Source organism: Anoplophora glabripennis, unplaced genomic scaffold (assembly GCF_000390285.2).
Source record: "Anoplophora glabripennis isolate ALB-LARVAE unplaced genomic scaffold, Agla_2.0 scaffold33, whole genome shotgun sequence".
NCBI classification, from domain to species: domain Eukaryota; kingdom Metazoa; phylum Arthropoda; class Insecta; order Coleoptera; family Cerambycidae; genus Anoplophora; species Anoplophora glabripennis.
The window spans coordinates 1,677,181-1,700,984 of NW_019416463.1; the positions used below are offsets into that span (position 1 = coordinate 1,677,181).

General features: G+C 34.1%; 1 protein-coding gene across 1 annotated transcript in view; it reads right to left on the bottom strand.

Moving 5' to 3' along the window:
* Positions 1–23,804, bottom strand: part of LOC108912687 (voltage-dependent T-type calcium channel subunit alpha-1H) — a 183,367-nt gene that overhangs the window by 60,679 nt on the left and 98,884 nt on the right. The window contains exons 7-10 of the mRNA XM_023454612.1: positions 16,244–16,336; positions 10,065–10,412; positions 5,051–5,236; positions 1,887–2,079 (exon numbers count right to left, since the gene is read on the bottom strand). Of these exons, the coding sequence (XP_023310380.1) occupies positions 1,887–2,079; positions 5,051–5,236; positions 10,065–10,412; positions 16,244–16,336 (820 nt within the window). The remainder of the gene's footprint in view (positions 1–1,886; positions 2,080–5,050; positions 5,237–10,064; positions 10,413–16,243; positions 16,337–23,804) is intronic.

The following is a 23,804-nucleotide window of genomic DNA, read 5'->3' on the forward strand; positions in this document are numbered from 1 at the left end:
TAGAGATCTTTTAATATCTCATGAGCCGCGAAATGCGCGAAAGGCGTGGCGTATCCCCATAATTCTTCTAATAAGCACGTTGTGAAAACATTGACTCAGAACTAGACCATGTGCATCATTACAAGTAGACATGAACTAAGGCGCTCGGGCATCAATAAAGTCAACTGGCGAACGTTCGTTATATATATTTTTATTGTTTAAATTAAAATAATAAAGAATAGGGCATTTTATTATGATATTTGTAATCGGATCAAAGGCTTGTTTACGCTAGAGCTCGAGAGAGACTGTGAATAATAGGTGTAATGTTTTTAGGACGTAGAATAATTTAGGCGACGGTCGGAATTATGTTTCTGCGCATATGAAGGTTAAAGCTCATAAGATTTTAAAACATCTCTAAGTCACAATTTGTCGGCTTAACGAAACTATACAAATTGTAGTAATGATAAAACACAACATAGCTGACTTATTAAAATCATATCTTATAAACTTGAAATTATTTCCTGCTATACTGAAATCGCCTTCTTTTAAAAATTAATGTACCTAATGGATATCAAAATATAAATAGATATTAAGTTATACTTGTATTATAGTCTTTCCGATCTCAATTGAACCAAGAGGTTGGCAGTATGTACCAGGTTCGGTCGCTGACGCAGCAACTCGGCATTGAAATATTTAAAAAATTTGTTCCCATATTTATTTAGCCATGCCCATATACAGGTCTGGTTGAACTAAACGTGGAAGTGGTAGAAATGTGCGCCCAGTTGAAGAATGGGCGCACGGGCAAACGGCGTATAACACAGCCGCACGGGGCGACTGGGCAATAAATCTCAGTTGTTGACAAGTGGTTGACTAATTTCCTAGCAGTGCAGTGCAGCAATGCGGAATTTGGTGTGATTCAGGTAATTTTAATTTATTATTACACATTATATACAAATTATTGTAATTTTTTACCTTAAGCAGAAAACTTTTTTAGGGACGCCTATGAAACTCATAAAATTTTAATTTTAGTCGTTTTTATACACGTTCTTCTGAAAAAACTGTACCAGGTAAAATGAAATTTTGAAACAGCGTCAAAAGTATTCATAACCTGATAGATTAGTACAATATAAATTGTTATTTTGATATATTTAAATTGATTTGACATATTTGATAGTAAAACCGGCGAATTTCAAGGGAAAACTTGGTTGTGTATCCTGAACTAACCACCCTTCATACCTTTAAGTAATTTGAGTTACTCATTCCAAACCACTTAAAAAAGCCTCCCTAAACCTCTTTAAAAAGCATATCGCTTTTCAATTTATTTTAAATATCTAGATAGCGCCTCATTCTGGATTGCCGCTATATTTCTAGTCCCACAGTAATTTGTTATGTACTTAGTTGCTGTAATCCGATTAACTTTTTAAGTAGAAAAGAAGTGTAGCATAAGCTGGATTACAGCCCTTTTTTTCCTTAACCAGAACGGCAATCTTAAGTGGATGTAGCTCGACTTGACAGCCCGACGTCTTTCTTGCGGTGCATCGGGAATTTCGCGGTTTTACTAAAAGGTTTTCGGATTGCCAGCTAAAACACCGAACGAAAACTTTCGACGCTCACGTAGAATCACTCTAAAACGTTATCGATTTGGAAGGTAGTTATCCTAATCTTACTTCTTTTAACATACATACATTTTTTGTTGTTCCTAAATATTAACTAGAGCTCGGGGGTTTTGTCGGCTAGTCATAGGCGTGTTCATCGTAAACAAATAAATAAACAGGTAGGTATAAATAAAAATAAATACATTGTGTAAAATAATAAACCTTTAGCTTTTGGCGAGGCTTTTGGTTATCATTCCAAATACAATTTCGAAGACATCAGTTGAAGATTGTGGCTACAAATAAAAAACTTACCAGCTTGTGTCGTCTTTTCGCTAGAACAAACGTTTTTCTTGTCAATGTTCGTGTTGGTGGACAGCAAGTTCGATGAAGAAGTAGCTGGAGAGTTGTTGTTTTGTCCATGTAGCACGATGACGTCGCTGAACATTACAGAGGAACGTCTTCTGTTGTTTGGCACCGATGGTGGGGATAATAGATTCGTCGGACTCTGGAAAAAACACATAAGTTTAAGTTTTATCTTTGTCATCACTTTAACAGTTAATATAATTCTCACGCATTTAGAAATACAGGATATGTGTTTGATTATTATTATTTTTTAATATGGTGAGAGGAAGTTATTAGGTACATAGATTTTTTGAAATAATAAAATTTGTTTCAATAGGTAGTGTTGCTAGAATTAGTTGTGCTTTTATTTTAACTCTACTGTATTTTTAACAACAAAAACATCATAGTGGGGGAAATTTTGAACACGCTTAGAAGTGCAGTAAGGCATTTTTAACACGATAACTTACTTCTTCATTATCGATAGTAGGGATCTCTAGAAATATACCCTAGAAGAAACAAAAAAAATTAAAGCCAAATTGGCAGTTATTTGTGGAACATATAACAGACAGCAAACATTTATTTTACAATTCAAATATGAATTTTTCTCTTTATTGTTTAATATGTTAAATAAAAAATATGAAGGAAAATCAAATAATAAAACTTCATGTCACCGCTGTTCTTGGTGGTGAAAATTCGAAATATTTGGAATTATTCAAATTTCGTGGCTGAAAACATACATAGGTAATGTATTTTTGAAACCGAGAGAGTTGCACGAAACTAAATTTGTATAGGACATAGCTATAGTCTGTTTAGAAATGAAAGAGAGTAATAAAAGCTTATTATGTATGCAAATCGTAAATAAATGTAGTACTGGTGCTTATATTCAATATTTTTATATTATGTAGTTTCGGTATAGATGAGGTGTACTTTTAAAAAAACTTTGTGCGATCGGACTGTACTAAATTGTTTTTAGTAATTCAAATAAAATTATTCAATATTATTATCAAAATATTTATTTAAATTTAATGAATAGACTTTTATTCCACACAAAAATATATGTATTTTGAAAATTCAAATTAGGTGAGTAAATGTAGTGTTGCATAAATGTACAATAAAGAAAATAAAAAAGTAGGTATATAAAAATTCATCCTCTGAATATTCTGATGAATTATCTTCGTCTCCTAGATTGATAACGATAGGTTTCACAGTAACGTCAATTAAATTATCGAGTTCCCACATTTTCTCCTCTTCTTTTTGTACATGATGTATACATCTTTGCCAGTTATTTGCAGTTACTCGTTCCAAGGAATTTTTTAACAAAATTTTCACGTCACTTAATTTAAACGTCGTATTATTTCGCGCTACATCTCCTTTTACCTGCGCCCAGACTAATTCGATTGGGTTAAGTTCACAGTGATAAGGTGGTAACCGTAGTATCGTTATTTGGCGATTTGTTGCCATTTCATCGATAACATGTTTTTTCTGATCTTTATTAAGATTGACACGTGTCAAAAGTTCCTTTTTCACCATATTTGTTTCAAAAGAATGTTTTTTCCGGATAACCATTGAATTATATCGGCTTTCCTCCAAGCAGTCGTAGGCGTCCGCTCGGTCTGCCGTAAATGGTAACTGGCATTATCCATGACAATTACAGACCCCGGAGGAATAAGATCCAACATCTGTGTAAAATACTCTTCGAAAACATCTGCGTTCATGTCTTCGTGATAGTCACCTGTATTTTTAGATTCAAATAAAAGTAAACCGCCATCTACAAAACCACTGGCACTACCTATATGTGTCACTATTAATCTTCGCCCTTTACCTGAAGGTGCCTTGAACCCTGTTGAAAGTCCATCCAAAAATGGCTTGTCGAAAACTTTTTACATTTTTATCTTGCCATACTTTTGTTACAGTATATCCCTCGTTGACCCAAGTTTCGTCTAGATAATAAATATTCCTCCCTTCGTCACGGAATTTTCTAATTGATCTTAAGTAGGATCTTCGCCAACAAATAATTTCATCTTTATCGATAAGAACTGACTTCCTGTTCTGCTTTTCCCAGCAAAAATTCAACTCTCGTAAGACGGCCCATAATTTGCTTCTACTGATTTTTGGCAAATCGTTGAACCTCTGAAAGTTCACTTAAAATTTTGTTTAGCGTTGGTATTTCTTTTTAAAATAAAATGAGTGTACTTTTCTGCGAATGACATTTTTGAAGAAATGATCTATAACGACTTTTGACCTCCCTGTAGATGATTTTGGGGGATTTACAGTATCTTGTTCATTCTTTGTTTCCTTTAAAAGTCTGTAGATAGTCGATTTTCCAATCCCTGTCATTTTGGAACACTTTTCCACGATATCGTCAACACTGTTAGTAGGATTTTGGTGTTTCAATGCATTAAATACATTTAATATAATAATCTTCTCATTCTGAGACAGCGCACATATTTTCACGCGTTTAGCAGGTATGTAATCTGATAAGCTCGACATTTTACCCAAACTATATTATATCCACTGGAACAATAGTCACTAAACACAAGTCGAATTTTACTCTACTGCACTAGCACGTCTTCGTATATTCAGGTCTAAGACTGGATTGATCTGTCACAATACACTGGCTCCTGCCCTATGGTGTATCCAGTAAAATATACTAATGTACACCCATTACCTGTTAGCATTAGTGTTACCCGATAATTACCTGAAACGAAATATTACCACGCCCATGGCCGGTTCTTATCTCGGGGTTTTATTACTCTCTTTCATTTCCAAACGGACTATAATCGACGTATCCGAGCGTTTTTCCCCAAAATAATTACCTGAATTTTAAACGAATTTGTTCCTTTCATCATGAACGCACTGTATATGTCTAGAACGGTCGATTATTTCCTAAAGTAAGATAGCTATCGAAAAATCATAAGACACACGTTTTAGGGTCTTTTAGTCTTCGTCCGTATCGGAATGTATATTTTATCATTTATGCCACACAATTAGCGGAATAATGTTTAAAATAATCGTATTGAAAAGCGGCCTTATTAAATTTCTCCATGCAAATCTTTGGAGAATTCAATGTCTCGAACTTTATTAATCAATTTGTAAAGCAGCAAACAGCTTCTATATATGATTAAACTACTTACGTCGTTATTGAAGGAAGCGATATCCTGATTAGAGACGGACGGCACCCGGAGCAATCCGGGCCTTTTTGGCACGACGACGGCCAGCTCCACGTCGTCGGTGCGGTTGTTGTCCCTGGCAGCGTGCTCGCTCAGGCAGATCGAACTCGTCCTCGACACGGCACGGGTGCTTGGCAGGCTCTGGCTTTGCTGCGGAAGAAAATACGCAATAAATAAAAAAATACTAGGTCAGGTAGTAAATGATTTCGGTTTTCCGGGAATAAACTGTAAAGATACATTTATTTTGTTAATAGTTATCATAAATATACGAAAAAGAACGGAACTGTAAATACAAGTCGTATAGCAATTAATAATTTAAAAGTTGCAACAGAACATCGCAACAACACCCCGTTCCATCATTTTTAGTTTTGTAGTGCCACATCAAAGAATTGTTACGTATCATTACAGCTATCAATCAATACAGTTTGATTTCAAACATGGAGGTGGTCAGAGGAAATTGCTCTATGTGGAACAGAAGAATGTTTGTCGCAGTGATACGAGTCGGTGTTGCATTCACAGTTATTATTCCTATCCACGTAAATCTACGTAACATCGTCGCGTAACTATAGCAAATCGTTGCGCGACAGTGTTACGTTGCGATGTTCTGTTGCGAATCTGAAGTATTAAAACAGAAAAGTGAAAAAAAAAGAGAACTATTTCGTTTTCTTTCCGTCAAACAGTCGCAATCAAAATGTTTCGAAGTTTTATTTGTGAGAAGATCTAGAAATTATGATTGGTCCATTGAAAGCTTTGTTCTAGTAGCATGATAATTGAATTGTATTATTTTGAAACAAAAACGGTATCTAGGATTCTTCAGTTATACTATTATTATCGGCGGCCCATATTATCATATTGAAAAGAAGTGAATTCTAATTGAATTCAATAGCAGTAAGATTTTTAGACTTTTTTGAGAAATAAGATTTTTAGACTTTTTTGAGAAATTAGTTCTTTGCTCTTTTACATTTAGAAAATTATCCTTTTAGAAATATAATTTTTTCCGACGGAGCAACGTTCAGTTTCAATGGGACAATGAATTCTCAAAATTGTCGTTGGTGAAGTGATGTTAATCCTAATTTTACTATTCGGACTCGTGATCACTACTCATTTAAAACAAATGTTTGCTGTGGGATTTGTAAATTGGAATATTTTTGTATACAATTTTATTCATGAACTCCCCGTACATCACAGAGACAATATCTAAGTATTTTTTTTAATGGAAAAATAATTGATAGATATTCTCACATTTTCTAGTCCGCTAGGTTACCGGATCTGATCCCTCTCTATTACTTTTATGAGGCTATTTAAAAGAGCCTGCAAGAGCCTTTTCAAAATAGACCATCTGGAGAGATTAATCAGAGAGACAACAGAAGATACAATAACTCCTGTCATTATTAGAAATGTTTTAAAAGAATTTTCAACAAGAACGGCCACTTGTATGGAAAGGGAAGGTGGATACATGGAGGCTAATGTGAAGTGACGAAAAATGCATTTAAATTATTTTCATGTAATGCTTACTATTGAAATTGTTTTGTGTTTTTGACAAGGAAACATTCATCAATTATTATTATTGAATGAAATTTATTTGCGACGTGAATCTATTCATTCAAAAGTCTTTTGGGTGTAACTAATCAGTGACTTGTTCTAAATGGTGAAGCTTAAAAAATATCTTGTTTCAATATTGCCGGAAAACAAGGTCTCATATTCACATTCTAAGCTTTCATTTTTGGCCACCCTGTATATGTTATCTCAAATGTGAAGAATTTAATACCATTTTTTTCAAAAAGTAGAAATCTATAAAGAATATTTTTATTTCGTCAAATTGATAATAAAAAGTTACCTATTTGTAGAGAATGGACAAAAAATAGAAAGATGTTACGAATCTAAACTTAGACTTAATTTTTAATTCCAAGTAACATTTTCCCATTATATTTTTCTCTAAAACAAAAATTAATTGTGCTTCTTCCTTGTCAAATTTGATTATTTTTTTATTTTTGGCCTCCCTCTATATGCTATTTCAAGTTTGAAAAGTTTTATAGGTACCATTTTTTTAAAAAGTAAGTAAAGTAAGTAAGTAAAAGTAACTTTTTATAAATACCTACTTTTTTTCGTAAAATTGATAAAATAATAAAAAAAATTACCCATTTGTAGAGAACTTAAAGGGACACACTGTATATAAATACCACTTCGTTTTAAATAAAATTGGAAACTTTTTCTCTATACAAATAATGCAGCTGTCATATTCATAAGGGATTCACGAACAATAAAAAACACCGCCTTGTTTTAAGGATGTGCGATTGGAAAGGTATGTAAAAAAATTGTTGTCCTCAACTATCGTTCTATGACCCTATTGATTTGTATTATAGACACTGTAGTAACAGAGGGGACACAACCCAGGTTAGTACACAATGGTCACTTGAAAAAGTCCCGTGCCACAATTTGTAGTTATATAGTTTGATTTTTTCTCAGTGTATTTGGGTATTATGTGAGACAGTTAAAAAAATATTTAAGTACACCTTTGCGCCAAAAGTATAAGTCGAGGGCTATTTTTATGAAACCATGTTTGTGTATGTAATTAGGGTGAAAAAATAAATTAGCAAGCTTGGAAAATTACGTTAATCAAAATTACTCAACGGAACGACCTGCCATTCTGGTTTCTGTCGGTTCTTTAATTTGTCATCCCTTTTAATTATTAAAAAAAAAAGTTTTCCTTTATTTTGCCACAGCCTCAATCATACGGTAGCCGCGTCGCAAGAGTGAATCTCGCATTATCTTGTTAATATATATACAGTGTGTTCACGATGGAGTTGCACAGAAAGAACATTTTTTATGATTTTATGAAAAAAAAAAACAAATCTGGTTAAAAAATTATGCTTATGATCAAATGTAGAAAAATGAAATATTAATTGGGCCAACGTATACAGGATATCATCTATTAAAAAATTATTAGAAATACAGTAACCTTAGAGCTCAATAATATACTAGGTCACATAATAAACATACAAAAAGCCAATCTTTTTCTAACATTTAAGATATGTATATCTTAACACCCTGTAGGGTGTTCACATGTCGTCTGAGGAAATTTGGCATTTTGAGAACTATTCTGCTTGGTTAAAATTAAATACGCAACCTATTTTTACTTCTTAAATATTAAGAATGCCTTGTTTGAAACAAAGAAAACCTGTTTACAATTAAAATTTATTTCTATACTCAAATGTGGAAGCAGTTGGCCTCCTTTGGGTTTTTCAGTGTTTCCATGCTATGTAGGTAAAATACAATTTTTATAAGAAATTGGAAAACCTTTTATTATAAGTTATCTAGAAAATATTATATTTGCCAAATTTGTTTGGGACTCAATGTCATTATCAAAATAGACCCGATTATCTTCGAACTTGGTATATGTACATGAATTTCAGTTGTTATTTGTGACATAATTTTAGTTTGCTCTTTGTTTATTTGGGTATTTTGCCATCTATTTAAAAAAAATTATGAAATCCAAATCCAACAGGATCAAGGGTTATTTTTATAAAACCTGGATTATTCACCGGCACCCCAGGCTGACAGGGCAGGCATTAGGGTGCCGCTAGATATGTATCGAATAAATTGATCGAAGCGAAGCTTCAGGTCACTTTTTGTTTGAATAAAATTACATAAAGAGAACTCGACCTATAGCCAACCCTGTACTACATTGCAGCCGCCTTACTATTTCCGATCACTTTGAATATCGACTACAATGAAACCTAATACGTAACTTGTATACAGTTACAACGTTCAATATCATTAATAGACTGCAGAAAACGAAGTTTCGCCCACAAGTTTAAAGCGAGGGCTTCTATAGGAAAAGAAACAAAGGTAGGTCCACAGAAGTACATCGGTAAATTAAGAAATTACATGAGCCTGGATATTATACTCACAAACCACCGCGAACCGATCATTATATTCCCATCTTATTGTAAGACTCCTTTTGTACGGACTACCCTATAATGAATCCGCTTAATTGCAAAATAAATAGCCCAGCGTGTCTTTTTTTTCTTTATTTATTTAAATTAATGTCTTGGAGGACTCGGGGTTAGCGAAAAAACAATGAAAGTGTAATTTTTCATTTCGGGCAGCATATCAATCGGGATTCATGGAAATGAATATTTTAATATTAAATTTTCATTTCCTTGGGAAGTTTAAACGAGACAGGGGTGGAATTTATTCGAGTTAACGATATGCCGTCGCGAAGATACACCCGTCAGGGATTTCCTACCTTCTGGACGATTTACTAACAAATTGCTTAATCTTCCCCCCCCCCGAATTTTTTCCGCAAGGTCCTTAATTATAAAGTTTGCGAAAAAGTTGAGGAGGGTTAATGGAGATTTTTCAATTTATTCCAAAAAAATACTGCCTGAATAAAATACTCTTTGTTAGTAGAGAATTACTTAGTACCCTTTTGTGTTATACAGGGCGTGTTTCAAAACATTCCAGAAGACGTTTTCTTAATCATGTTAAGAAAACAGATTCAGAAGTTATTTGTTGTAAACGATATTTCCTGGAAAATCGGTTTCTTCGACTTCCTAATATTAGTCGAGTCTTTAATATTAACCCAGCTCCAGAAATTCGCAAATTGTTTAAATGTGGACACTTCTAAGAAGTATTAATTATTTTTATAAACTCTAGGAAAACATAGCCATTGCTACCTCAGGCTGGTGAAAATTCAGATATTTGTCTTAAGGGATGACAGTTACATGACAGTTGATAGGATTCTAAGACCAAAAAAAAAACAATGTATTTCACACGAGGAGAAAGCCAATCTATAAGTTAGGTTAGCATTAACGGTACTGCTCGTTAGTCTGGCACGGACGGTATCCACAAATCGCGATTTACTCTCCGCGTGACGTCATACTATGACCGCGGATAGACGCAACATCATATCTGTTTGCTCTTTGGATTAAGATCGGCACTACTTTCATTCTTTTGATGTACTTACATGACTGACGTTCTGCCTCAATCTAGGACAGTTCGGGTGGTGCCTCCTGGCATAGTTAAGTCTTATAGTCTCTCCCGCTATCATCTTCCTGTCCCTCCTCTGGTCCCTGCGCACCCTATACAGCCGGATTTTCTTCAGCATCCGCCTCTTGTTCCGCCGCCAGAGGTGTGCGATGTACTTTACAATTTCCGCGTAGCAGCTGGTCGGTTCGCTATTATTCGTCGATGACGCCAGTGTGCTGCTGCTCTGGAAGCGGGCGCGCTCTAGCCTCATCCGCTCCATCTCGCGCTTCTTCGTCTCTGAGAATTGCGTGGCGATGACGACCAGGCAGAGGTTGATCATGAAGAAGGAACCGATCTGGAACGGAAACGTTTATTTGATGATGCAAAAAATATAGGAAAAAAAATTTTACCGCTATATTGATTACATTAACGTTACATTTGCAGAAGTGATACTGTTGTCTCTATAGATTATGCAAGCTAGCTATATGAAATCTACACATTATATAGGGTGTTCAAATTTGAGTTAACTTTTTAAATCTACAGCCATTTGTATTTTTTTCTACTAGAATGGTTTTGGTTTTTTGATGGCTGTTAAGTTGAAATATGGCAGTTAATGAATATGGAGGAGTATGCTATTGAACAACGCGTCTTTATTGTTAAAAACTATTTTAAATTTGGTGAAAGTTATGCAGAAGTTGAAAGAATATTATGGAAAAACAAATTGTCCAACAAACATCACCATTGGAAATATTTTAAAGAAATTTGAAGAAACTGGTTCAATTCAAAATCAAAGAAGTAAAATTTACAGTCGTACTGGTCGTTCCAAAGAAAATATTGCAGCTGTTATTGATACTGTTACTGCAGAACCAAACACATCAATTCGTTGACAGCAATTAGGCATTAAACAAACCACTTTATTCAATTTTTAGCATAAGGATCTTCACTTAAAGGCTTGCAAAATACAGTTAACACAAAAATTATTTCCAACTGATCGTGGATTACGTCATAAATTTGTTAATTGGGCTCTTGCAGTGAAAAAAATGATGATTTTATAACAAAATCATTAATCATGATCATTTAATTATGAGGGTCATTTTGAAATTGGTGGATATGTAAACAAACAAAATTGTTGAAGAAAACCTACGATTAATATTGGGACAATTAATGGATCCACAAAAAGTAACTGTTTGGCGTGGTTTTTGGTCTGGTGGGGTGATTGGTTCATACTTCGAAAATGAATCTGGAAACATTGGAATGGTGCTCGATATCGAACGATGATTAATAACTTTTTATGGGATGAATTGGAGCATATTAAAGTGCAGAATATGTGGACGATGTCATACAGCAACTGAAACAGTCGATCTTCTGAAACAGCTATTTGGTCATCGAATAATTTCTGGAAGAGGAGACGTTAATTGGCCACCAAGACTCCTTTTTTTGGGTTTTTTGGAGAACGAAGTTTATGCTGAGAATACTCAAAACATCACAACCCTTGGTGTTACTTAAATAACCATGATTTTTCTGATTGTTATGCACCTGATCGCCGCCAATTACAGACTTACAATACTCTTTGATTTGCACTTGTTGTTCTTGAGCTAGACTCTCTGGTGACGTTATCAGAACCCCAATATTGACCTAGTTTCTCGCTGGCTGGACCGCTAAGAACGGAACTAAATAAATTACTTTCAAATTAAATTATAAAGCAACCACCTTTCGTCAGCCAATCGTACGGCGGCGTAATAATAATGATAAAGAATAATGCCTTACACTTCTTTCTATTCCTTGAATACATCGAAATGAAAGCAAATTGAAAGCAAAGGCCAGTCGTTAGTTAAATTATGGTATTTACGAGACAGAAATAAGAAATATTCTGAATGAATTTGAAAGGCGTTTTTTTTTTTATTTTAACAAATTCACGAATATTGTAACTTTCATGAGCTATCCGTTTTCTTGTGAAGACGTTGAAAAATGTGCTACTAAAATATCAAACACCTTCAATCAAGACTTGTTTTTTGTGGAAAATGAGGTACTGCAGATGATTTCAGATAAACATCTCAAAACAAGAACAAGTGATCCAGAATTTTGGTCTTTTATATCTGAAGATAAATATTCAGGTTTAAATCAAATTGCGCTTCAAATAACCGGATTGTTTGGATCAACTTATCTAGGTATGCGTTTTCTGAAATGAAAATTATTAAATCCAAATATCGCAGTCGGCTTACTGATGAACATTTGCCATCGTGTCTGCAACTGTCAATCAGCAATAATTACGTGCCATCTTATGAAATGTACGCTGACGATATGCAATGCCAAGCATCGACTTCCACAAACATATAATTATCATTACTATTATATACCTATGTATAATTTGTATGTGCAATAAAAAATTTTAATTTCATTACGGTTTTTTGTACCTAGTACGTAGAATTCAGATTTTGATTGGCCATATTACAGCTCAGTTCTATTGCCCCCCCACCCTTACTTTTTGGTGTCGATCGCTTGCCGCTCAATTTTTTTGCGGTAGATCTCCGATAGTACAAGTCTGAGCACCGCTGTTCTAAAAGTTCGTAATATCTTTTTTTATATACATTTTCTTCAAAATTAATTACGTGAGGTCTCGTATATCTCAGCTTAGGCTCTGATAGTGTCGCAATCTTCTTCAATTTGCTGTTGTAGAACTAGCACGATCTTAATTAGTTGTGCATACATCAAATTTTTAAGATAAAGTTTAGCACAATCAGGTCTGGAGATCTAGGTGTCCAATCCACCTTTGTTTATAATTTCCATTTAGGTACCCCGAACTTGTAACTAGAAATGAGGAAGAACGCTACTGTAAATAAACCACAAGCCACACCTGATATTCAGTAAAATGCTCATAAATTACATAGTTTAATTGATTACACAATACATGTACTATTAACCCGTCTCCTAGAGTGCCAATCCTATGTCTGGCTTCAAATGTTAATTTGGCACTGACACTAGTTCCAGAATTTTCTCACTTCAGAATTTGCTCTCATAATTCAGGTGTGGAAGCGGATTTAGATCTTCCAGAGTCGATTGTTTGTTAATAACTTGTATGGTTTAACGAATAAGACTGACTAAAAACTGTATAACTGATTGACTGAATTTGTTTGGAAAAAAGATTAAGTTGGTGTTACTTTACTTAACTCTATTCAAGATGCCATAAATAGTTCACTACTGAAAATACCTTTTCACGAGAACAGCATCTTAAATCTAACTTAAATGTCCCCTTAAATAAAGGGTTTTTTATAACGTTTGCACTTTCCTTTACGTGTTCTTAAAAGCTGACAAATATATTTGAGTAGAGTTGACCCAGTTCCTGTCTGCACATTTTCCGCTTCGAACTAGGCTATATCCTTCTGGTTTATAGATACATTCAATGCCAATAGGAATTCCCTGACGCCGTCATCGTCCTCCCTAAAGCTTAGCTGTCGTTTTTGCGCTCTGTACAGATAAGATTAAGCCGAATTCTCCCTTTTTCTGCGTCCTCCACGGACGGTGACTAAGCGCTCGTCAAACTACACAACCAATAAAGACGTCATCGGGCGCTTCACTGCCATGTAAACGTCGGGGTGGAAATGAAGGATCAGTGTAAAGATCGGTGATTGTTTTGTGTTGTTGTTAGGCGTTAACGATGTTTGCGCCGGGAACATATCAGGAACTTTGTCGGGCCCGCATCGAATCGAGTTGTCTGTGCTCGTTCGAGTTTGAATAACCCCGGTCTGGTGGAATTTTCGGGGTTTTGCTCGGGCGGTTTGGTTGAGGATTAGTTACGTGATTATCGTTAAGACTGGGTAATGGCAAGAAAAGCCTTAACAAACTACGCAAGCTTTGCATGCTGTTTTTCTTTCATAAAACCTGGATTTTGAGAGAGAAGTATGAGTATAAAATTGGACAAATTTCACTAGGGCTCTGAAACAAGTAAATTAGAGATAGAGGCATTTGATGTAGAATGAGATGGTAAAGGAAGCAGTAGGTAACCCATAACTCTCGAGAGGGAGTAAGGATCACATTGGAATCTGCCTGTCAGATAAGTGTTTTTACTTGACTGTAAAGGTATGAATCCATAAACGCTTAAAATCGGATTTTTGAGGAGGTATATTTGAACTTCGGCCATCATTGCATCCTGTTGAGAATACAATCAAAACTACTAGACTTCATACTTTTAGGGATGTTCATTCAGATGCTGCCCATAGAAATTGAAAAAAAGATCACGAAAACGGGCTTCTAAATTGGAGGGGAGTGGGCTTTGAAGATTTTATTGCTAAGGTATGTGCCTAAACAGTACATAAAATCTCTCAACTTCAGGATTCATTTGTTGAAACAAAATTGAGTCCGAACCGGAAAATGATGGCATCAGGTTTTGATCTATAAAGGTGTCTCAAGAAACGAAACAGTTTTAGAATTGGTTAAAGAAACCGTTGGAGTTTTTGGGTCATTTTTCAAACAGGGGAAAATTCCTTGTCAAAATCATCAATTTCTTGACTCCTTGTGGTGCGACGTCGATGCTTGCTGGTTCTGTGGATAAAGCAAATAATGCTTCCCCTGTTGCTATAGTTAATTGTTGTTTAATAATTCTACAAACAGTGTTCCGACCGTAGCCTCTTCTACATCAACGATGTAATGTAGGGGCGCCATATCTTGCTGGAACCACAAATCATTTCTATTTGGAAATAGCTGATTCAGTTGTGGTAACAGATAACCCTGCTGAAATTCTGGTTGTTTATAATTCCGGCCCAAACGTTCACCTTTTCTGGATACTGTATGCTAGACTCCTCCATCCAATGTGGATTTTCACTTGCTCAGTATAGATACGTCTGGCGGTTTATGTGACCATTGAGTATAAAATCATCATCTCTGAAATTCTGATCTATGTTAGGTAGATTCCATAATGGTGTCGTAGAATTCGATTCTTCTATCAATCTCATCTTCTAACAGCTCTTGGACCAGATATACTTCGTAAGGATACAACTTTTTCTTTTTTAGTACTCTAACAACAGTTGATGTATGTAAATCATTATCCAGTGCGACTTGACTCGCGCTAGTATGAGGATTTTCTTGAAACGCAAGTACTACTTCCAGTTTTTTGACTTCAGGAATTGATTTTCTTCCACTTTTGGGGAGATCTCTAACATGATTCGTCTCTTGAAACTTTTTCTCTAGTTTACTTATTACTGATTCAGAAACAGGTTCCCGATTCGGGTATTTAGCGTTAAATAAATTACGAACTTGTCTCTACACCCAATCATGATTAAAATTTCGATTCGTTCGGTTTCTGGAAACTTCATTACTAAATCATACTGATTGAAATATTTTATTTAACCAAACATGTAATTGTAAATGTGACAGGACTGTGATTTAGAATGTAGTAGGTACTTTTATCAGTCACTATATTTTTTCCGAATCAATAAAAATAGCAAAAAATACTACGATGTTTTATTTCCAGTTCAGTGAATGAACATTTATTGTAAATTCATTCTACTTAAGTAAATACATAATTTAGGTTAACCCTGTAGAAATGTATACTTACTGAACCAATTGCAATCTAGTAGGAAATTAGGAAATTCATAATACGTTGCGACTTTTTTAGACACAGTTTTTAGGAAAATCACGTAAATAGTTCAAAATAAATTTTTAAAATTTCGCATTCTCTAAAAAAACATCAGCAAGAGTTTCAGCTACCCAATTTAATTACTTTCATTTAAAGCACCTATATCTAAAATTTCATCGATTTGTAATGCAGAATATTTTTATGCATAGTTTAGTTTTAAATTTATAAAATTTTCGTTTCAGTTTAAAATCTAAGGGGTTTAAAAAATTCTTCTAGATGAAAAATTTACACTGCTGATGTTGATTGGCAAATAAGCAAAGCCTACAATTATTTTGTGATAGGACCTAATATTTTCACAATTTTAGGCTGATAAGCAGACTTACCAATTGGCATTTCCTGTGCCTTTAAGATTTTTAAACTACAACAATCTTAAAAAAATTAAATTCTTGTAAATTTAGAGCACAACAAAAACTAAACAAAACATTTGAAAGGGTCTAAATTGCGATGAAGCCTTGTATTGAAGAGAAACATAAGCGGCTTAGATTGAAGGCAAAATTTTAACGTTTAATGTTTGCGGTACTTTAAATACTTTGTGAAATGACTTTTATACTTACCACTATGAGTAAAACAAAATATATCCAGTCCCAAAAGCTATGGCCATCTTGGACATAGTACATTATTTCCGTCCAGCCCTCTAATGATATGACCTGTAATAAAAAAAAATAATTTAATATTTATTATTTGTATACTATAAAGTAGTAGTAAAATTTAACTGCAATGAGGTTGATTCCTGTTTTTTTTTTAAACAGGTATTTTGTAATTTTTTAAATCGTTTTGTGCGTACCATCAGATCATGTAAATTATGAGAGGATAATTTTTTTAGCTACTGTTAATTGCTTTAATTTATTTTTTCTATGCTTTTTCCATATAATTAAATAATAACCAGGATAATACACTTCTTTGGGAAATAAATATGACATAATACCAATGAAAATTTCTAAATCTGAAGGTTTTAAAACTAAGTAAAAACTTAATCATCCACTTTAGTCCAGGGAAGTTAGGAAAAATTGCGGAAATTTTTAGGTGAAGCAGATATCGAGATGCGGTTTTCTGCATTGTGTTCAGGAAGGTCCCAGGAAAAAAGTCTATATCGTCTGGTTAAGCCATTTTCGGAAAAATGCCTTCTGGGCCGGAAAATGCATTTTCCAATTGCACCATTACTTGCACCATTATAGGAACGACTGGAAACTCGGAAAAATCGCTCGGAAATCGTTACTCGGGGAGTTTCCGGGGCTGCCGAACTCGATTCTGGCATTAGACTTCCCCGGGGGCGCTGTGGGAAATGGTAAAGGAGAAAGTGAAAAATCACAAATTATGAAAATAATACTCTATTCAAATAACAAATAGGCGTTTTTATTAATGTTGAATTATTCATTATAAACTTAAATTTTTAACTTAAATACTAAACATCTTGTTCAAACTCTTCTTCTTCTTCCCCTTCTTCATCTTCTTCCTCGTCATTATTCTAGGCTCCGTTGGAAATGCCTTTTTGGTTTGAGCAATTGCCATCGCAATGCTTGCATGCAAGTGAGCACTCCAACCCACTTCGGCTTCACCCGCACCTCGTGCCACAGTCGGTTTCACAAGAACAAGAAATTTTTGCTTAAAATTTCCTCGGGACCGGCTTCCTGGGTCATGGTGACAGGACTGAGCTCTCCATCCACCAATTCCCACCCCCATTCCAACGGATCTAAGGTCTCGTCTTGACCTTGTGAACCATACCAAGCCTGTACTTGGAAATAGACACGCTTGATATGCTAACGCATTGGCAGTCGGGATTATGCGTGCAAGATCGACTTTTTTAGAATTGGTGGTCCACGTGGTCCAAGAGTGCCAGACACCACTCAAACACCAAAAAAGGTCCACAATCCAAAAAACTTGATTATTTTAGCACTATATTAACGTATAACAAAAAACCAACGTGGTATAAGAGTGCCGGACAGACCAAAAAAAGGTCCAAAATCCAAGAAACTTGATTACTGTAGCACTGTATTTACATACAACGAAAAAGCAATGTTGTCCTAAACGACAGATGTAATACTGATGCCACACAGACGCCGACTGCGCGCAGGAACTGGACCCATATTTTTTCTCTTCAGTCGATACAGAATATTTCTTTTCGTGCCGGTCCCCGTGGTAACGATACTCTACTCTCTTTATAGCTTTGGCGCCTTTTTCAAATCCAGTTTCGAAGCACAAAAGACTTCCAAAGCAATTGTTTTTATAATATATGTAATATTTATTTATTTAATATTCAATCAAAATTTTTATTATTCATACCCCCGGGTAATTCTAATGCCAGAATTGAATTCGGCATCCCCGAAAACCCCCGAGTAACGAGTTTGGAGCGCTTCCCATGGCCTATGCAATTTCCCCCCCGGCCACCCCCGCAGAGCCGCCTCCGAGCGCCCCCGGGTAATTCCAATGCCAGAATTGAATTCGGCATCCCCGAAAACCCCCGAGTAACGAGTTTGGAGCGATTTTCATGCACGCTGCCATTTCTCCCCCAATTCACCCCCCGCGCACCCCCACAGAGCCACCCCCGTGCACCCTCGGGTAATTCTAATGCCAGAATCGAGTTCGGCAGCCCCGAAAACCCCCGAGTAACGATTTCCGAGCGATTTTTCCGAGTTTCCAGTCGTTCCTATAATGGTATATATAAGTAATGGTGCAATTGGAAAATGCATTTTACGGCCCAGAAGGCATTTTTCAAAAAAATGGCTTAACCAGACGATATAGACTTTTTTCCTGGGACCTTCGTCAACAAAATTCAGAAAACCGCATCTCGATATCTGCTTCACCTAAAAATTTCTGCTATTCCGGTCGATTTTGATCTAAATGCCCTGGACTACTTTATGGATATTACTTTGAGGAATTTCGATGAAACGTAAAAAACGAAAGAGTAATTTGTTAAACATTGATTTTATTTTATAACTGTTTTATATTCTTTTCTTTATTAATTTGATTCTTTTTTAAAAACTTGTTTACAGATAGATGGTAATAAAAAAGACAAAAACCAAAACTGTGCCTCAAAAAAGTTACCCCAGACAATATTTTATTTTTACATCTCTAATATTTTATACATAATTTTAGTTAGGGGAACAACCTTGTTCTTAAATACTTAACTAATTTAACATATATAAAAATCTGTAAATGTAAAAAATATGTTGGTTGTATATATCAAATTTATTACAGAGTTACAACAATGATGACATCTGTTCCTAATATACACGGGCAAAGGGTTACGGAAGGGCCAAATTCCTTGACTTTATCTTGCCATTGTTGGGTGAAATGGGTGCTAGATTCCTGGAAATGTAAGATGCCCTTCCGGCAACCGTAGACACCCTTCCAGGAAATATATTTTATTAAAATGGGTTAGGGACCCAAGTCTAATATTTAGGGAATACTTGTTTAACAATTAAAAAACTGGCTGAAATATCGGCACCGAGTAAAATACTTAGTTTTGAATTACAGTCGTAGTAGTTTGTTAGTATTTTTTTAATTTGGTACACACATACTCAACACATTTAAGTGCCTAGTTAATAAAAAAATAAGTCAATTTACAGGATTTTTTTATCAAAGAGAATACAAATTGGGAACTTTGCTACATATTTATTATGTATTTACCTAAGTGAAAAAAAAAAAAATAATGTAGGTACAAAATACTACCATGGTTATATGTCATACGCCGCCGTCACCTTTACAAAGAAAGGTCCACTTTGTGTAACCTGTAGAAGTCGTAAACTTTATTTAAAATCGAAAACTTTTCTTAAATATGTAATCGTAGTTGGAGGATATACTAATAAAATCAATAAAAACTCGGAAAGCGGAAAAACGGCCGGCGTACGAATTTTAGTCTCGATTTTTCAATTTTTTTATCTTGAAAGTAAAATAAAAATTATTTTTTTCCTATTTTGTTAGAACCGAGCGATTTAGAATAATTGAAACTGACGTCACATGTAAATGTTACCAAAGATATTAAAATTTATTTCCATTTAATCAAAATTACTTTCCGTTTTCTTAGATTTCCGACCGACACGATCTGTCAATTCAGAAACGTCTGTGCTTCCCGGGTTGCTTGCTGTTGTATTTATTTATGTGCGCCGATTGTATTTTTATTTGACTTTATCGTTATTCTTCTAAATAATAAGTGTGTTTCAACGCTAATCATCTGTTAACTGTTAGTTTTGTGGTAAGGAAGCAAACACTGATGGTTTCTTCGATATAAAATACTCGAACTGTTTTAGGATAGAAAATGGGTCTGTTCGTTAGAAAACGATAAATTTATTGTAGAGGCTTACTTTCGGAGTGTTCAACGAGATGAACGTGGATGGAATCAGTCAATCCATTCATATTTTTTACAATTCCAGGAAGAGTTTCCGAATCAAGAAGCCGCAGATTATAATATTTTTGTTCAGCATATTCGACGTTTGGTGATACCATTCAGAAATAGTGGCGGTGTTTGTAAATGGAAAATCACCTGGAAGAAAGTCAGTTTTAACTGAAGATAGACTTTAGGATGTTAGAAAGGATTTCGCAGCAAGCTCCACTAAACCTTTACGCTAACTTTCAGCTCAGGCGGGTAAATATTTATAAAATGTTAAATATCAGTATTTAAAAATATTAATTATAGGAATGTCATGGTTCAGTACACAGAGGCTGTAAGAAAATTACATTTGCATCCGTAAAAGTTTCCATGGTGCAAGAATTATTACCATTAGATGACGAAAAAAGAGTGAATTGGTAACTGGTTTAACAACAACTTAAACGATTATAATCTTTTAGTTATAACTTTTTTACCGATGGGGCATGCTATTATGAAGGTGTGACATTATTTTAATGGGTCCTACCTAATTTTCGCGGATTGTGCACTATTTCCTGAACTTCCTGTATAAGTCTTTGATATGTGAAAAGTATCTCATGTCATTGGTAACAAAAACAACCATCGAATAATTTCCATTTCTGTCATAAACGATATACGATTTGATATACAACTTTATTGGATTTATTCATCAAGCCAAACGACAGCTGCGAGGCGTTTTTTTATCTCGCACGGCACATCCCCTAATTAATTTACAATTTTATTGCCGTACATTGTAAAAAATATTATCTATTATTAATAACACAACATATGCACCAATAAAACCTCTATTGGTACATTTTTAACAGTGAATGATATGATTGTCGCCGAATCTGTAACATGAAATACCGGTTTTATTAGCAATTTGAATGCAGTTTGCCTCCCACAAATGCGGATGTTGCATTATGTGGAAGCTTTACGTTGTAAAAGAGAAATATTGGGTCCTTAAATAATCTAATAGCAAAACGTTTCCATCTCATACATTTATATGGAAAATGTGGACAGTTTTCTTGTTGCTCTTTGAGAATTTCATTAAGAATGTAATATAAATATGAAAACGTTACGGTAGACATTGGGAATGCCCTGGAAATTCTTGAATTTATTGCCCGGTTTCTGCAATATCACAGGTGGCTCTGCTTCTGGCTTTCATTTTTAATAAGTATTCGCCAAAGATACACTCAATTTATTTATTTTTATGAAAAGAACTAATGTATATATGTTATTTATCTTGTTATTTCGTTTTGAACATATCAAGTGATAGATTTTATAGTAACTAACTATTTAAGTACTTATTTTTGAATAATTAGGTGAGAATTTATTTATTAAATATATTTTTTGAGTAATTTAACAGATCTGCTTTTTAAATAGTACAATTTAAAATTCAATGATAGCATATAACTTGCTGATACTATTTTTTTCAGCTGTTTACAGTTTAGTTTATCATGAAGTTAAAAATTTTGATTAAATTGCATAATTTAATTTGGTCTTAAAATCAGCTACTACAGTATGAAATTAAAATATTAAAGTCTTATGATAAATAATTTTCTTGATATATGACGTGGCAATTTATTTTTTTTAAATATTGATACCTTTACAAATATTTGTAATGTTGAAAAATGATTCACTGAACTCATTGGTTTTTGTACCATAATATTAGTTAAATTTTATGTACATATTTAATTGTTTTGCATAATTCACATTGGATCACCAGTATTACTGAATTCAGCAGTATACAGAATGAAGAAAAGGGCACAAATCCCTACTTGGTAGCATTTACTCTCCTTCATTTAAATAATGTTTGTTACTGATAACACTTATTGTATTGAAAAAATATCTCTGTTCAAAAAATAAAGTATTATTTTTTGAACAGATACTGGATTAACATTCAAATCCCTCTGAAATAACCTAAAAAGTTGCAAGTATATTTATTATCAATATGATGTAGGTAGAAAAATATATCAACAAGCTTAGAGTGTATGTAAGACTCACAAAAATAACAAGGGCAAGCTATATTTTTTTTTTCAAAAATAGGTACTTCGTTGAGAAATTTCGAAAAAAATTATTCGAAATACTTGAAATTTGTTATACTGGACCAAGCGTCACTCATAATCTGCATTACTCAATGATAAATTATATAATCTAATGAATTATATTCCGTTTTCGGTATATTCAATTTTTTATAAATAAGAAACATTATATTTTTTTAATGGAATAATTGAACAACTAAACAAAATATCAAACATATTTTTTTTCTTCTAAATAGAATAAGTAATAGAAAATGTTTATCAGATTTTTTTTAATGCAGGAAAGGCGTTTTTTGGGAACTTTGACGTCCTTTATCTCCTCAATTCGTTTTATAAAAAAGTATATACCAGGTTTGGTGGTTCATTTTTATTACACCCTGTATATTTGTTGCCCCAATAAACGTTTTCTTATTCATCAAAAACGGTTTCTGTCGTTGAAATTTGTATCAATTTTTCGAAACACCCCTTGTATTGCACAAAAGCACGAACAAAACTTTTATATAGGGTTATTCATTTTTTATTATTAGGACTTTAACCATCGATAGATCTCGTCAAAATAATATCATTTTGAAATGGCTTTCATAGTTTAAGACAAAATAAATAGAAAGAAAAAAGAGCTTATATCTCTAAAAGGAAGCCTTTGGAAGAAAAAGTGTATACTTCAAACTGAAATTATTTTGACGAGATCTATCGATGGTTAAAGTCCTAATCATAAAAAGTGTATCACCCTGAGTGTATCTACGTCGAATAAGTAATTGCTTGTACAACAGAGTTGTTCAACGTTTCCGGCATATCTATCCAATAAGTATCTGGAGATAAAACTGCATGTGGATATTTGTCATCATACAAGACAAGAAAACTTAATCGAACCTTCGACTTTATACTTCTGGGAAAAAGCTCGACATTATCCACTCGAACATAAATATATACGACAGTAAAAAGGAAGCCATTGGAAATCATTTATGCGACATGTGACATTCCAATAGCTGGTACAGGAATGATACGCAATATAAACATGACAGGCGAACCCGATAACATGGTGATCTAGTGGATTGAATAATTCATTGGGGAAGTTATTAAAAAAAACAAGGGTATCGGAATTTTTCATCACGGTTAGTAATTAACAGTGGAGATCGCGACAAATGTGGGGTTTTCATGAACAGAATGTACTTCAGTTGAGTTCATGTCGTTCAAGCTAGGACATTCCATCAGTCGGAAGGGGTTGTTCAGGCAAAATGTATAAAAATCTGCGGCATGTGTTTTAATTTTAATATCATGTCCTTGTGCCCAAGAGACCAAAGCGTATTTTTTAATCTCGAAATGTCAAATGAGTCTTATATTATATTAATAATTAGTTCAGAATAAAATACACTTTACTATAGACAGTTTAGTGTCTCTTGTGCACTATTCTAAACAATCATCGGCAATTAAAATCTATGTAAAATGATTATGGCAGCAGTTTAAAATGCATTTGTAAATATTCTCCTGTTTTTAGTTTAATTCCTCAAAAATTAAATACCTAGTATATTATAAGTATTTCGAAAGCCAAAGTGCATTTTTATTCCGATTTATTACATGAGATCTTTAATCCTACTTTATCCTAAGAGACATGTTTGAATGGTCACCAAATAATCAAAGAACATTTTAGTCTTGGTATTTTTACACTGGAAGAAAGTATGTGTATACTCGTAAAATTATTATTACGAAGTTTTAAGACGTATTTGTAAACGT